The sequence below is a fragment of the Cryptotermes secundus genome, unplaced genomic scaffold (genome assembly GCF_002891405.2).
Source record: "Cryptotermes secundus unplaced genomic scaffold, Csec_1.0 scaffold172, whole genome shotgun sequence".
NCBI classification, from domain to species: Eukaryota; Metazoa; Arthropoda; class Insecta; order Blattodea; family Kalotermitidae; genus Cryptotermes; species Cryptotermes secundus.
The window spans coordinates 25600-43690 of record NW_019721518.1 but is presented as its reverse complement, the minus strand read 5'-3'; the positions used below and the strand labels follow the sequence as shown (position 1 = coordinate 43690).

The window sequence follows — 18091 nt, the reverse complement described above, 5'->3', positions numbered from 1 at the left end:
TCACCATTTGCAAATAATTGACCAAGTGTTCCTGATTCTACATTTAAACAAATGGCATGGAAAATATTTTAAATAGCTAATAATTATTTTTGATGTCAGTTTAAGAGAGATACTAATTGTCTTGCAGTTTCAGCCATAAAGAGTATATGATTCTAACTACAGTTCAGTGCTAGTTTGATGGCTGCTGTTACAGTGGTGCTTGAACCAACAGTGTGTGACAATAGGTGAAAGGCCAGAAGCAATCCATGGTGGCTGGAGTGACTGGGGCCCGTGGAGTGAATGTTCACGGACTTGTGGTGCTGGAGTTTCTATCACAGAACGTCAGTGTGATCATCCAGTTCCAGCTTTCGGGGGAAAGTTTTGTGTGGGTGAACGTCGAAGATACAGAATCTGCAACACTGAGGTAGGCATAAATATTATTACTTAGGTGAGTCAAATGAAAGCCGTAAAACTGAGATAAAAATTCAAAATATCGCGCCGTTGTCCTATAAGTTGGCAGACATGTTACCAATGCTATAAAGAGTATCCTATAGGTGGCAGTATAATGCAGACAAACAGAATGCCATCTCAGTGCCGGTTTGAAGATGGCTGCTCCACTACATACATGCACGAAAAGAGGACAGCGTTCTGTAATTCGTTTTTTACCAGTGAAGGTGTGAAACCGATTGAAGTTCATCGACAGATGAAGGTTCAGTATGGTGATGCATGCTTGTCACAGCCACAAGTGTAAGAGTGGAGTAGGAAATTCAGAAATGGTGTGACATCTGTGGCAGATGCTCCTCTCCCAGTTCAGGCACACAGAGTTGTGACCCCTGAGTCTATTGCAGCAGTTGAAGCCCTAGTGATGGAGAATCGCTGAGTGTCGGTGGATGAAATAGTCGAAATGCTTAACATGAGTCACGGATCAGCACACGATGTCATTCATAATGTGCTCCAGTTTCACAAAGTGTCTGCAAGGTGGGTGCCATGGCAGCTGACTCCAGAATTGAAACATGGATGTGTTGACGCCTGTGAAGAATTTCTGCTGCACCTTGAAGCAGAAGGTGATGGCTTCCTTTTGAGAATCATTACTGGCAATGAAACTTGGGGGCACTACCACCAACCGGAAACAAAAGAACGAGCAAGGAATGACGTCATTCCTCATCACCAAAACCCAAGAAGTTCTGGACGCAGCCATCTGCAGAGAAGATTATGCTGACTCTTTTGGGACAAACTAGACATACTCTTGGAGCACTACATGCCTTGGGGGAACACTATCACCAGTGCCTCATATTCAGACCTCTTGAAGAATCATCTTCGACCTGCAGTCAGATCAAAGCAACGTGGACTTTTCCAACATGACAATGCTCGGCCCCATAGTGCCTGTGCAACAGTTGCAACAATCCAAGACTTGCACTTTGAGTGTCTTCCACATCCGCCATACTCACCAGACCTAGCCCCAAGTGATTACCACATGTTTGGGCCACTCAAAGAGGCGATGGGAGGAAAGAAGTTCCGTTCTGATGAAGAGGTACAGCAGGCGGTGCATGAGTGGTTGCGCAGGCAACCACAAGAATTTTTTTCTAGAGAATCCATACATTTTGTAAACGCTGGAGGGCTTGTATTGAACGAAATGGATACTATGTAGAAAAATGATATAGTTGTGTACTGCTTTCATTCAGTAAATTAAATTTAAAAATTGTTTACGCTTTTCATTTGACTCACCCTTGTAGTATTACAGTTCTTTGGCTTAGCACAGTTTCTTTCACTGCTCTATATGTAAAAGTATTCAGGATAGCTTAAATTGTTTTTATTTCCTCTTCTTGATATATATAGATTAGAAACAAATAGCATGTTTTATGTACTGTGTCAATGTTTTGTTAAACTAGTATATTTTTGTTAAAAAAATCTGATGGTTTGGAAATGTTAGGGGTGTCAGATTACTTGATTATTTATAAATGTTTATAAAGTAGTTTTTAATTTTAGTGATGTGTTTTATAAATCTGCATCAACTTCCCAAGAGCCCATGCATCATATTTTCACGCTTTGTATGATACCCAGGTAGTCTTCAAATCCAAAGATTTTAGGATTCTGTTGCATGGCAGCCCAACGACAAAGCACTAGCTTAGTTATAAGATTTGAGGGCTTCATTTCAATAAGAGTTAAGATAATGATCTTGATTTTTACACCATGTAATTTTGTTGATGATGACCAACATTTCAGGGGAGCCTGCTGCCTCCAACTTCAAGGTAGAAGATAGTAGAGGTGAGATATTGTTGGGTTATAGAGTTAAGGTGAAAAGATTAGGTTCAAGGAAACAAGAAAACTGGTAAATTAGAGCCAGGGAACAAGGGTCAAGAAATAGAGACAGTCTTATCTTGGCAGTATGAAACCAGGAACAGGAAGGGTCACTTTTGGAGCCTGTACATGAAGTATAGGGTATCAAAATCCAAAAGACCTCAATCTAAATACTGGCCTTGCATTCATAAAATTACTGGTTCACATTTTGGCCAGTACAGACTGTCCTGGTTGTGGTCTCTGCTTGCAGCTACCATCTTTATAAGCAAATGGTTAGGAGTCATTGAGTCAGAAAGGAATCATCACTACTTTGTGCTGTTTCTTTCATTGTTGTAGCATCTGTCATCAGTCTCTCCCATTCCCTCTACTCTTCCATGCAGTGTCCTTCCCCATATCATGTTCCAGTAAATTCCTAACATTTAACTCAAATTTATAGGTGCCCATTGTAGCATAGTTGGTTGAGCAACTATGTTGCAAGACAGAAGATCGCCGGTTTAAAACCCGATGAAGTCAACATATTTATCAATTGACCTAATCCTTACAGCCGCACTGTGGCCCTGAGGTCAGCTCAGCCACTAACAGAAATGAGTACCAGGAATCTTCCTGGGGGTAAAGGGCACATAAAGGTGACAACCTCACCATCATGTGTGAGCCAATTTTCCAGAAAATGTGTGACCCCTCGACATCTCACAACACTGGTCCTCCACGGCCTGTTGAAGGGATAAGAAAAAGAACTCAAATTTGAAATAGCCATAGCAAGGTTGTAAAAAGGAGGGACTTGGAGAATTCTTTTTCCTTGTGTGAAGCTTAAAATTGCTACACATTCATCTGTATTTTTCAGCCCTGTCCAGATGGGATGCCAAGCTTCAGAGCTATGCAGTGTTCAAGTTTTAATGATCAAGACTTTCATGGCAGAAAGTATACATGGCTTCCTTATTTTGACAAAAGTAATTACTATTTAAGTTTTTTAATTTATAATGCAGTTGGTTCTTAATTTCTGTTGACTGTTAGCTTGTTCATACAAGCTAGTAAACAAAGCATGATTTGGACATAGTAATTCTATTGCTGTATAGGGGGCTTGACAGAGCCTCAACCATTCATAAGTTTGTAGCAGATCTGTTTGGAATTTGTCACTGATCCAGATTTCATTCTGGCCTTTCATTTTGTCATGTGCTCATTATGCAAGGTATACACAGAATTTTAAATAACTTTATACAATTGTGAATTTTTAACCTTTAAACACCGGACTTTTGAAATGGTGGTAAGCTTGAGCGGGCCGGAGTTTATTTAAATGCCCGTTGCCTACTCTGCATTTAAATGTCCGATCCTGTTAGGGCACTTAAACAATTTTAAGTATTGTGTTTAAAAATGCTGTATCTAACACAGTTTTTATGATAAATGGATAGAATTAACATTGTATCATCAAAGAACATAGTGTCGCATATTATAACAGAAGTTTTGAAAATTTTTATACTACAAAGAGTTTTAATCTATTTTCAATTTTTTCTTTTAATTTTGATGCGTACTTTAAAAATGGCTTCTCTGTTCTTCACAGTGTTGTTCCGCATTATAAATTCATTCCTGCTTGTAACACTTGACATATTTTAGCAGTCCCTGGTGTCATAAAACAGATGGAAGCAATAAAATGGTTCTCTGCTGGAAAATTTTAGATCTTTGTTACACTCTTCAGATTTTCGAATCTTTTGACTAAAGGACAGAAGAATGAAAGCATGTCCATTCAAGAAAAAGCTAGAGGGGTCCCTTCTCCAGTGCTAAGACCTTCTGTTATAGCTGCAAGAGATTACTGACCTTTCTATGGTCGTGAACAGACAGTTCCATCGTGGCTGAGAGAGTGTGATCTGTTTTCTGTGCATTCATAGTGAAATCGAATACTGTAGTTTCATTTCAGCCTATATACATATCAAGGAGATAATAACAAGAAAGGTATGTACATCGAATTTTACTGTATATTTTTAACACATTAATCTGCAGAATCTACAATAAAAGTACTGGCTTATGGATGAGTTTGGGCATAACCCATAGGTATACTCTTTTTTGTTTTGTTCACTTAGATATCATTTTAATTCCTCTGTTAGGATTTTATTCAAGTCTGGCTGGTAATTACTATGCTTAAAAATAAATATTTAGGACTGTGCATGCATTTCTACTAGTGCGTGTGCACGCACTTCCACTATAGAAGTTTAAATGCCCGATTGGCCAAATCGGGGTACTTTGGACGTTAAAGGTTAAATAAGTAATTATTACTCCATCTTCTGTTACTGAGTAAATCATCAAAAGTCAAGACTGAAGAAATTAAATGTAATTTGCTTTGCAGCAAGTATGGATTTATTCTCTGTTCAAAAATTGATTAGTTCATTATGTTGCTATGAATAATTTAATATAATTTTCTCTTGCTACAGTTAGCTATGTTAGTGAATGGCTACAGATGGTACACACAAAGGGCATCAGAAGTTATTCACTTTATCACAACATCCAGAATAGTCCCACAACTCCCATTAACTTCATTGAATTTGAGTTGGAAGTGAAGGGGGTGGGAGATGCTATTGCTGGGGAGAAATCACCAAAGCATTATTTTTATATAGTGCCCAGATTTGAGAACTGAGGAATTTTAGCATCATGTCACCAATACACCTTAATGATATCTTGCTTTGTCAGAGATATAATTTTACTTTTCTGTGCTTCACCTTTGCCTGTAACTTATATACTTAACAAAACAAATGTGCAAGTATTTGAACTTTACTAAACTTTGCATATTTTTGCTTCTAGTGGAACCCTGTGAGCTCTACTGTGCAGATGCAGATGACACTGTCATAGTCCCTTGGGGAGATACTGTGATGGATGGAACACCATGTAATGTTGGCACAAGAGATATGTGCATTAGTGGAATCTGCAGGGTAAGTTCTGAATACTGCAGTATTCAACATTTATGAATTGCTGGAATTTAATCGCATAATTGAGAATATATAAAAACTTACGTAACAGTGTGCTTGACCCTGTTTAATTGTTTACATCCCATTATTCTTCCCTTCTACACATACTCACTGAAACAGAAGATTGGTTTCAGGATTGTTGAGTTACTGCAGTTCGTCCATAGCCTTGAATACTGAAAGAGCACAGCAGGGTCCAGTGATTTACATTATGTCTTTCTAAACAATATAAGTAGGTGCCTACCCAGCTTCTCACCTGAAGACTGAAACAGACCAAGTTTTGGAAATGCATTTTTTAGTATATGAGATGATGAACAGAGCCCCAAAGTGACTTGGATGAATATATGAGGCTGCTAAATGATTAATAACAGTGATGTCAATAATCAGATTAAACGGTTGTAATAGTACATCAAAGACTGCATGGTGATGAAATTGGATGATTGAAAATATTCACTGAAACTGTTCAATACTCCAGATGTCTTCATGTTATCTGCATGTAACAAGTTAGACTGTGCTCAGAATTAAGAAGCTACCTTACAAGTATTTTGCCTTATAGATTTTTAAATGCAGTTATTCATGTTTATTCCAAATATTAAGACATTCGAAACTGTAATATTACTTGCTACTTTGTGTGTGAAACTTGGTCTGTCAACTTAAAGGATTTAACTTGTTTGAGAACAGAGTGCTGAGGAGCACATTGGACCTAAGAAGGAGGTAGGAACAGGAGGTTGGAGAACGCTGCATAATAAGGAGCTATACCTAATTTCTACTCTTCGACAAATATTATTCAAATAAAGCAAGACAAATTGGATGAGACACATAACATGCATTGGGTGTAAATGTAGCATATGTGTACAGAGTTATAGACCGAAGATCTGAAGGCCTAGGCATAGACAAGAAGGTGAAATGAAACTGGATCTTGAAGAAAAGACATGTGAGGGTGTGGGCTGGATCTAGCTGGCTCAAGATATAGTCCAGTGGCAGTCTCATGTTAACACACTAATGGAATTCATATATCCATAAACATTTAATTTATTGATGATTAGTAACATTTACTGGTAAATAAAGTGTTAATTGGAACAGATTTTCAATTTACCTGAACCTTCCAGCTGCACTATGAACCTGAGATCACTCAGCCTCTAATAAAAATGAGTACCAGGAATCTTTGGGGGGGGGGAAGGACGGCTGACGTGTAAGGCTGACAACCTTACCGCCACGTGTGAGCCGATTGTCTAGAGAAAACGTGGGAGCCTTGACATCTCAAACATTATGGGCCTTCATGGCCTGCTACAAGGATAGCTTTACTTTTTACCTTGAAGGAAGCAGTCAAGGACTAATTTGAGTCAATATTCTTTAATTGTCTTGGAGACTCTGAGGAAAATCGTGAAACTCCTTAGCCAGTATGACCATTATTCCTGCCAAAATTCAAACTAGTTACTTCCCAAATACAGAAAAAATGTATTATTACATAAGACAGTTTATTCAGTGGTTCCCAAAGAGATAGAATTTCCATGATTTATTTCAACCGTCTTCCAGTGCATACACTCATCTATCTCCTCCTCTCACTCGCACTACATGTTTCGGCACAAAAGTGCCATCTTCAGGTGCTTATTCAATTTACGCTAAACTAGTTCATTGCATGCCTTGTCTTCATATTAAAATAACTAAAATATATATTTATCATATATATTGATAAATGTTAAATGTTAAAAATATTAAAATTGTTCAGGAATTTTTTCTTCCCTACGTCGTATCTCACTACGNCTGGCTCAGGATAGGGACCAGTGAAGGGCTCTTGTGAACATGGTAATAAGCCATCAAGATCCATAAAATGCTGGGAAGTTCTTGAGTAGCTGCACAATTGGCAGCTTCTCAAGAAGGGTTCAGCCACATGAGTGAGTGAGTGAGTGATTAATTTTTCAATCACGCAATGAACTATGTTTTGTAGTGTGCNATATTAAAATGGATCTTAGAGAGATAGGATGGAATGGTATGGTTTGGATTGACCTGGCTCAGGATAGGGACAAGTGAAGGGCTCTTGTGAACTTGGTAATGAGCCATCAAGATCTATAAAATGCTGGGAAGTTCTTGAGTAGCTGCACAATTGGCAGCTTCTCAAGAAGGGTTCAGCCACATGAGTGAGTGAGTGATTAATTTTTCAATCACGCAATGAACTATGTTTTGTAGTATGCCAACATTTAACAGCGGATCATGGAGGTTGGTATTTACTGTTCCCAAGCATGCTAGTATCATGCTGTTCCTGCACCTTTGTCAGTTTACACATGATGACAGATGAAGGAAGTTTGTCTGTAGAGCAACACATAAAAAACTGTTGTTCTTCACTGAAGCAAGAAATGTTGTGGTAACACAGAGGCGGTTTCATTCCCATTTTCAGATGCAATGGGCTCCTTCATGCAAAAGAATTCATAAACTGTATAACAAGTTTAATAATGTAAGATTTGAGATCTTCATGGTGGTAACTATAAAGAAAGCAGTCTTTTTGGGATGTGGCACCATGTAGATGTGGTGTTAACCGACGTTTCGGAGGAACATATCGCCTCCATCTTGCACCTGTTCTCACTGTCTCTTCGCTTGCGGATTTTCTTATTTTTTCTTCTATCCTGAAGATGGAGGCGATACGTTCCTCCAAAACGTCAGTCAATACTACATCTACATGGCGCCACATCCCAGAAGACTACTTTCTTCAAGTATAATAATGATGGTTCACTTTTGGAGATGAAACATCACTGGCCTTCATCTGGGCGTTCTCCAGGGAATGTTGATGCTGTCAGAGTAGCGCTGCAAAGACGCCCCAGTAAATCAACTAGGAAGGCTGCAGCACAACTAGGGATATCCGGATGATCAGTGCAACGAATATTGAAAAATGATTTGAATTTGAATCCATACAAAATTACTGTGTTGCCTAAACTCACTGTTTGAAACATACTTGAACGAATGGCATTTGCTGCCTGGGCTCAGAATAATGAGGTATCATTTGACAAGTTTTGATTTTCAGATGAGGCACACTTCCACATGGATGTTGTGGGTAATAAACAAATTGTGCGATTTTGGGTGTCACAGAATCCACATGTGATTCATGAGAAGGTGCATCATGCACCGAGAATTATAGCGTGGGTTAGCATCTCAAGTCATGGACTGCTAGGGCCAATTTTCTTTGAAGAGACAGTGAGCAGTGAGTGTTATTTAAGCATGTTGCGCAATACTTTTATGCCTCACCTTCTTGCTACAGGTTTGTCATTACAAACTTGGTGGTTCATGCAGGATGGAACCAGGCTGCACACAGCAAATGTTGTTTTGGACTTTTTGCATAACACTTCTAACTCACATGTTATCTCAAACCGATTTCCTGATCGTTTTGCATATGGACAGAACTGGTCCCTGATAGTCCTGATTTAAACCCATTTGACTATTTTCTTTGGGGATTGCTTAAGGGAAAGATTTTCCAAAAAGTCACAAACAGTAATAGAATTGAGAGCACTAATCATTCAGGGCTGCAACAAGAAAACTGAGGATATGTGCCATCAGGTAATCAACATCATCACAGTTCATGTTGAAGTTGCCAAATGTAATGGTAATCGTATTGATTGATTCATTCATTCATTCATTTTATTAACACCCATGATATAGGACAAGTCAAATACTTTCTATATACAATATTTGATCATTATAGTAAATTAAAACAATAAAATAAGGCTAATAATAATAATAATAACACTAGTATATTAATTTTAATGCACACAGAACACAGCAACACACCTTAATGCACTAATCCCACTGTCCCAGCACAAGACACATTGCAAATTTTGATCTCCCTCAAGTAACCCATGAAAATATTTCCCTGTCACATAGTGACCTAATTCATGGAATAAATAACAAAGCTAAACGGTAGACATTCCCATGTATTCAACAACCTACAAATTCATTATTCTTAAAATATATGGTTACAAATGACAGGTACTAAGACTTTTCCCTAAACAAGAAAATCTTTTCTATACTATAAAAGCAATGATCAAATAGGAATTTTTTCAAAGCATTCTTAAACTTATATAGTACTAGTATCTCTTTAAAATAATGTGGTAAATGATTTAACATACAAAGTCTGATGTTATTAAAGTAGTTTATGCATAGACTAATATTACATGGAACAATAAACAAATCATCTTTATTCCTAGTATTATATGAGTGTATTCTTGAATTGGTTGTAAAAACGATTCAAATTGGATTTAATGTAAACTAAAATTTCGTATATATAGAAACATGGTAAGGGTAATATGTGTAAATATTTAAAATATTGTTTGCAACTAGTAGTTTTCGGGATTTGCATCATAGCTGTAATAGCTCTCTTCTGCAACCTAAAGATCAATTTACATTTGCTGAATTACTCCAGAATATCAATCCATATAATAGCAAGGACTGAAAGTAAGCGTAATATAAAGTACAAACAGTGTCCAACCCTATTATTAGTAGCCAGAACTGTAGCGGTATTAGCACTACCTGCTATACGATATGATACACTTGATTCACAGAGGGTAAATCTCCATGCAGTGGTTTTTCTTCTTTTATGTCAGTTTCTGGTATTGTAATTGAAGTAAAGGCTTATTAATAGATTAAATACTGGATCATTTTATGTGCCACCCTGTTGTTCTGAGGTTTACTGCTTATAATCGTCTTCATATTTAATCTTAAGGGCCCTAAAGTAAGGTGACCCCTCTTTTCTAAGAAGCAGTAGTTACCACAAAACTGATACACACAATGAAAATGAGCAAAAAAAAAAAAACTCAGATTTTATTCACACTAATGCCATACATAAATAGACAGTTTCAAAGTTCAAACTAATGCATGCACTATTACAGCTGATTGGTGGTCAATGAGGAAATACTGCATGTACTGTAAGAATATGAAAAGAAAGTCATCATATTACTTTAGTGACAATTATATGTGAAGGTGATGTCTGTGAAATCTGCCTGCTTATGTCTAATTATAGTCTGTCAGTTAAATAAGTTATATTTTATCCATGATACCTGTTGATTGGATATAAATGCAGGTAGTGGTATGTCTGTTTCCTGTTGGCCACAAGACAGAGAAGGCCCTGTAGGTGTGATTCATGCAATATTGCTTGTTTCATCTATCAATCAGGAAACCAGTAAAATATCCATACAGTGTTACAATATAGGAGTGCTGCATTCAGTGATTGGTGGCTTAACAGGTGATCATAAATAATATGAGAACACTCTCATATAGTAAATGTTGTGGTCAAGTGGTAGGCATTCAGAGGATCCCTGGTTTATTGGCATGGAGATTGGATATGGTGACAGATTTTGTATGGTTTTTCTTATGACATTGGGGCAAGGATTAGTACCTTAAATTAGACCATGATCACTTCCTTCTACATTCTGTCTTATTTCTTATTTGCCGTGATCCTGACATTCAGTGCTGTATAATCTGAAAAACTGAAAGTTTTGCTACAGAAACCAATAATAATACTTAGCGTTCTGCCTGTATACCTGGCATATTCATCCATTCATTCACCTATGAAGGACAATTGCTCAAATGAATGCATTTTTATAAAATGAATAAAATATGAAAGAGATGTAAACCTCAGGACTAAACTGTTTGTTGTACTGTATATGAAGTGTTTTACTGCATGTGTTGTACTGTATTATTAAAAATGTTTCTTTTAGTGCACTGATGCATCCTGCTAGATGTATGCAATGTAGGATTTTCACAGCAGTATAAATTTAGGTTGTGTAAATGTGGGTTTTGACATGGTGCAGTCATGTACATGGTTATTAACTTTTCTTCTGTCCTCAAGATTGAGATAAAGATTCCTCCAGAATATTGATAATGACCCACAAATCCACACCATTTTATAACACAGAAGAAATGGATTCCCACTAGTCATTAAATAATTAAATAATTTTCCTGGGGAGTAAAGCGCGGCTGGCACGTAAGGCTGACAACTTTACCGCCATCTTTGAGCCGATTGTCTAGATACTGTGGGACCCTCAACGTCTCACAACCCTATGGGTCTTCACGGCCTGTTACAGGGATAGCTTTACTTTTACTTACTTTACATTTCATTTTACCTTACCTTTATTAACATAAAATAAAAATTGGTTGGTAGCAATATATGCATTCTGAAAGTCAATAAAATCTGCAATCATAAATTCTGTGCTATCAGGATGACTTCAGTGCAAAATCTTCAATTATAGTTGCATGTTGCATTATCTTCCTAATGAAATATATCTCAGTACACATATCTAACTACATGACATGAAACAAAACTCATTTTTGCAGAAAATATCTACCCATAACATTTGGAAGTACATCAGTGTGGTTAAATTCCTATTTCTGTGGTGCAGGGAGAATGCATCTTTTGGCTTACAATTTATTGCTTATGTGAAAAAGCTAAAATAGCTATGCACCTTTTGAAACGTGATCTCTGTTTCAGCGAGTCGGTTGTGACTGGGAAGTAGATTCTGGTGCCAGGGAGGATAGATGTGGAATTTGCCATGGTGATGGGAGTCAGTGTGAAACTCAGAAAGGGGTGTACTCCAAGAGAGAGGGATCAGGTGATCACAAATCATATTGTGTCTTGTCATTTTTTAGGTTTGCCAGAACATAAAAGGAAATATTTGCTAATTCAGGTGGAGTTAGTTTTATACTGCATTATGAAATCACAGCTTGTCTTTTGACAGATTTTATAATCTATATCTATGGAACTAGCTGCCTTGAGTGAGATTTGTAGTCCTTGCAAGCAACTGACAAGATTACATCTCAAAACAGATAGGCTATGTATACAGTGATTTTTTTATTGTATATAGTAATGGTGGGGGTATAATTTTTTTATTGCTAGTGGGGTGGGACTAAATCCCTTTTACTGCAGTCGCTTCTGGCGTATTGTACCAGCCCCAGATGATAGGTGTGGGTGATTGTGGAGCAGTTGGTGGAATGAAGATTGACAGGGGAAACCAAAGTACTCGGAGAAAACCTGCCCCACCACCACTTTGTCCACCAAAAATCCCACTTGACAAGACCCGGGATCGAACCCAGGCCGCCACGGTGAGAAGCTAGCGACCAACCGTTTGAGTTATGGCGTGGCTCCATGGTGGGGGTAAGTAGCATGGATAATTGAAAATAATGTTAATCCAAAAGATTTCAAGTACCCACTATCCTTGCTTCATTCAACCCTGAAAATCACTTATTTACCTACATACTGCTCATGTTACAGGCCACTAAACAGAGACAATAGAAAAAAGTAACCCTTCTTTGTACCTAAAACATTAAAGTAGTAAAATAGAGGTTTGCTATAGGGTGAGAAGATGTACACTGTACTAGAGATCATTGTAAGGAGTCACTTATACAATTATTAAATCAGATTTAAAGGGCAATATTTAAATCATATAGAAATTATAATATATAGCTAAGGGGTTCTAAAAGTTCAGGGGTTAATCCCCAAAGAGAATAATGTTGCACATAGATAATAGAGAGTTTTCTGTATTTCTTCTTAGCTACTTGAGAATTTACCGTCAGCAGTAACATTATCCTTGACATCTGGAGCACTGTTATGTCTTCAAACATTTATAAATTGTTTCACAATGAGGTTTTCTGTGTGTTATACAGGTTATAAGGAAGTTGTGATCATCCCTGCTGGCTCCAGAAACATTAAAGTTGAAGAGGTTGGGAACTCGAGGAATTATATTGGCATTGGGAGTGCTACATCTGGAAAATTTTTCCTGAACGGGAAACGGTAAACAATTGTTTAATTCTTGTGGAGTAAATAAATGTTCCATAGCAATGTATTTTGCATAAGAGGCATTTCAATCAACTGGAAGACTGAGGTTATGTTTATTAGTCTTATAAATTTATTGTATGACAATTAAAAATAAATGTAATAAACTGTAGAGCTAGCATAGCTTCTTCAGTATAATAAACATAAAGATACTCTAACGTTGTGGTACGTAAAATAGTCACATTATATTTTTGAGGTACAGGAGTCATCAACACAACAACAAAATAAATTTAATGTTAATACAATTTATCGAAATTAATAAAAATATCAGTAGTACAATCTGTTTTGCCCCATTCAAACGCTACATGATTTAGATGCACGGATCATCATCAAGTGCTTTGTAAATAAATAAACTAATTAATAATTGCACAGTTAAATGAATCCATTTTTTGCAATGAAAAATATCATAATAAATTTTTGTCATAAATGATGAAAAATAAAATATAAATTATAGTGGTTTTCTTAAATCGTTAAAAATGTTAAAATAGGGTAGATGAAATATAATGAGGGGCTTGTTAAGTGTAGTATAAGAATGGTGTATATGTACAAGTAAGTAGCAAGAGTAATGCGGTGTTTATTGAGATTTTAATATATGTACTTTTGGTGGATCTGTTCTCTTGTGGAAGTTTGTTGAAGCAGTGTATGTATAATATGGGTATATAAGGTGTATTATACCGTGCTGATTGTAAGCGATCATTACCTACCAGCATCATTCTTAAATATTACCAGCCACAAAATAAATTTTTAGTTTTTATAAATACTTAGGACTTAATACCATTTTTGTACTAAAGGTGCATTATACTCAGTCTTGCAGTAACTATTGTGAGAATTGGTAGCAAGGGATGTTTAGATAAGGACTACTGCAACTCGAGACAATCCCATGATAGCCGGCAATGTATGTGTATCAGCTACTCCTCCCACCAGCCAAACTAAAGAAATTTCCAGAACATTCCCAATTTGTAGAACAGTGTGGAAGTTTCAAGCAAAATGTATATGTGGAAGGTTCTGTAAGTATTACATCATTTGAGAGTATTTAAAGGCTGATTTCAGATGGCGCTGATCATTGTATTCATTGTAATCATTGGTTTGCATCACTGGGTGTTGTGTATTACTCACTATTGCTGGCTAGCAGTGAACAGTACAGTTGTGTACCAGAGTAGTTGTATCAGCTTAAACACACTGGTTTGTGTAATATTGTGTAGTGCTGTTAACAATAAATTAATTTCACCGTTTCACTAGTGAATTGTGGTCCAGTGACTTCTTCATTGAACCCTCTCTCATCAGAGCAAGGCCTGTTAAGCCTAGAGTGGAATCCGTAAAACTTGCACCCGAACATTATTCCTGTTTCTATCCTCACACCACTCCCGATATTTTTGATGTGGTTATAAAATCACATGGCACCCAACTGTAGACAAGGAGGGAGTGGGAGGAAGGACGCAAAAGAAGAGGGACGTTAAATGGTGAAATATCTTGTATATAGTGGAGATGATGTAGTATTCAAGTATACAGTTGCTGGTATCATATCTGGTGGAAGTAATGATTCCTGGATGTATGGTAGAGTGCAATTTATGTCATAGTTGTAATTTGGCTTGTAGGTTCTTTGTAGGTGCAGAATAGAAAGTAGTAAAGTTTTCAGTTATTGTTGTTGGATCTACCAAGTTGGTTATTGCTTGCTGTGATGAGTCTGGGATGTGGCTAATAGGAGTGCTTGGAGGTAACACCCAAGAATCTATTATGTATGTACTTATGCTACTTCAACAAATTTATAGAAGAAAACAGATTCACAAATAACCTTTAAAGAACACTCTTAGTCTTTTCACATAAGTGCACCTATACACTCTTCCTATGCCACACCTAAGAAAACCACTACAATTTGTGTTTTATATTTTAACTTTTAACACAGTACTTCATTATGACATTTTTCTTTGTTAAAATGGATCCATTTAGCTCTGTAATTCAATAGCAATAATTAATTCTATTTATTTATTTATTTATTTACAAACCATGTGATGGTAATCCATGCATCTGAATCATGTAATGGTTAAAAAAGAAAATTAGATTGATTAAACAGTTGATATTTTTGTTCATGTTAATAGATTTTATTAAATTTAATTTTCTTCATTGCTGTGTCTGTGGTTCCAGTACATTGATTTTATAACACAACATGATGTAAATAATAAGAAAAAATAATTACATTTTTTAGTTTTCAAATAAGCGCATGACTTACTTGAATTCTGTAGCTGAATTCTGTGACATAATTCCACCTAGGCCAGAGGAAGCTCAGGGGCAAGTGAAACCTTTGTGATAAGGGAAGGAAGGTGCTGCATTGTTTGGTGGAGATCACATGAAGTATATTTTTCATTGGTTAAAACTCTCAGGGCGTAAGCAGCTCAGATTCTGGGATGCAAACTTTCTGCTAAACAAGAATATGACAAGGATGTGTTAACAGGACCTTTGGTAGCTGCTGGGTATAGATCAATTTGGAATCAGTACTGTCAACTTATGCTATATACACAAGATTTAAATGTATAATTCATTCTTTAGGCAATGAATGTTCATCAGCAGAGCAGATTGTGTGTTTAATTACTGTTTTAGTGCTATTTTAAATCACGCTTTTTCATTCACAAGACTTTTTGAGATCAGATGATAGAGTAATGAAACTTTTGATGTCAGCATAATTTGCACTTTTCTGAAAGCATGAGGGGTAAGCATTTGGTTTATTTAGCTATAATACTTCATGGACTGAGCTGAAATAATCACAAACTGCAAATTTATATATTTGTAGCAAGATTTTTTTTTTTATTGCTAGTGGGGTGGGACTAAGTTCCTTGCACTGCGACCACTTCTGACCTGTTGTACCAGCCCCAGATGATAGGTGAGGGTGATTGTGGAGTAATTAGTGGAATGAAGATTGGCAGGGGAAACCGAAGTACTCTGAGAAAACCTGCCCCAGCGCCACTTTGTCCACCACAAATCCCACTTGACCAGACCCGGGATCAAACCCAGGCCGCCACGGTGGGAAGCCAGCAACTAACCGCTTGAGCTATGGCGCGGCCTGTAGCAAGACTTACTAACATCCACATCTGAATAAAGGCATTCTTGTGCAAGTTAATTAAAATTATCCTTAAACTTAATTATGTAGACAGATCACACTAGCTGGAGAGTACCTGGTGGCAGGCACACCTGCACTTTATGAAAGAGAGAGAGACTGGGAAAAAGTCCGCATCCCTGGACCAATCAAAGAGGATATATTAATTTATGTGAGTATATAGATCAGCATATTTCTGAATATATGCCTATCTTTAAAAAAAATTAAGTTATTCTATTAATGTAAGGTAGAATTAATAGTGCTTTTTCTTTTTTATTGCACAGTTCCATTCCATCGCCTTATCATTGCTTAGATCAAACACAGTCATAAGTATCTTAATTTTAGTCTGCTTTCCTTGTTTTGAAAAAATAAATAGAAATAGGTTTATGAGATCATCCTTCTGTGTGTCTGTATGTTTAACCCCCTATTGACTTCTGAATGCCTGAACCAATCTTTATGAAGGTTGGTATGTACGAATATATCATGGCATATGAACCCATCCCAACAACATACTTCGTAAATCCCCCCTGTCAGTCTCTTTGTCTGTGTGTCTATATGTGTATCCCCACCATCACTGCCAGTCAAGGGCTTGGTAAACGTGTTCCCATGGCAACGAATACATGCAACAATAAAAAAATTGCACAGACTTACTGGGTTCTTGGACTTTTTCCATCATCCAGAATTCTAGGTAATAGAAGACATATTTTGGAAATGATCTGTTTCCATCTTCAGGTGAAGAAGGAAGACACCTACACAGTGAACCAGTGATTGAGATTAGCTCTTTCAAAGGGGCCCAACTGAGTAGGTGTCTTCCTTCCTCACCTGAAGACGGAAACAGATCCAGTTTCCGAAACATCGTGTCCTCTATTACCTAGAGTTCCAGAGGATGGAAAAAGTCCAAGAACCCAGTAATATGTAAGATTTGAGGCTTTCACGGTGGTGACTATGAAGAAAGCAGTGCCAAATCCAAGAAGACTGCTTTCTTCAACCCAGTAATTCTGTGTGTCATCCACCATTGTCAGAACCCTTTAGAATCTAATAAAAAAAATTGTTGGACACATTATTTTCTGTGTGGTCCATGTCTTACCAAAGGAGAGTCTGTGTCTCCTGCTATCACTGATAGGCAAGAGCTCTGTAAACATGTTCCTGCAAAAATGAAGACTTTTTGGAGGCACTTTTTTCTGTGTAGTCCATGTTGTTTCAAAGGAGGGCAGGTGATGAGCTCTTCCCAGAACTTCTTGTTCTCATTTTGTACAATAACCAAATGCACTCATTTCTTAAAATGCAGTTCATTTGTTCATGAGTGAATTATATATTCACTCATCAGGTATAAAATTGTCAAAAATGAATCAGCTTTCCCATCTGCGTCCACCATATGGCCGTAGGAAGGGACAGGACAGCAGGGGCTGGTAATGATACAGAGTGGATGAATGTGGCTCACATGCCTGCAATTGCTCTATATTAGGTGCCCATGCAGTGAAGGAGGGATTGTCTTTTATGAGTCATGTGAACCAAAGTATTTTTTTTTGTATTTTATTTATCCTAAACTAATTACAAAAAAGAAATGATAAGAAAAAATAAAAAATGAAATGGTTGATTTATAGGCCAGAAAAAGAGAAGCTGAACTGAGGGCCCAGAATAAGTTGAACCCTACCTCTAGTTTTAGGTTGGACAATCATCACCTTGTCAGAAATATAAACATATTTTATTGTAATTTTACATATATTCATCAGCCAAAGATCAAACATTCAAAGCCGATGGAGTACAGTTCTTATACTGGGTTTCAGTATTTGTCCAGATGTGCTTTCTATGACAGATTTCTCAATATTCTATCAGTGTTTCCCCTGAATGATAATAGCCAATGGAAGAAGGCAAACATAAATGGCTTCAGTGCCCTCTTCAAAGTCAGTCCTTTGCTGCAGAAGCTAAGAGATAAATTCCAGCAGACTGTACCCTAAAGAAGAT

General features: G+C 37.1%; 1 protein-coding gene across 1 annotated transcript in view; it reads left to right on the top strand.

The window, feature by feature from the left end:
* The window catches only part of LOC111875428 (A disintegrin and metalloproteinase with thrombospondin motifs 18-like), a 194462-nt gene that overhangs the window by 163771 nt on the left and 12600 nt on the right, over nucleotides 1-18091 (top strand). The window contains 6 exon segments of the mRNA XM_023871673.2: nucleotides 194-403; nucleotides 3119-3224; nucleotides 5065-5192; nucleotides 11698-11818; nucleotides 12870-12996; nucleotides 16181-16298. Coding sequence (XP_023727441.1) covers nucleotides 194-403; nucleotides 3119-3224; nucleotides 5065-5192; nucleotides 11698-11818; nucleotides 12870-12996; nucleotides 16181-16298 — 810 coding nt within the window.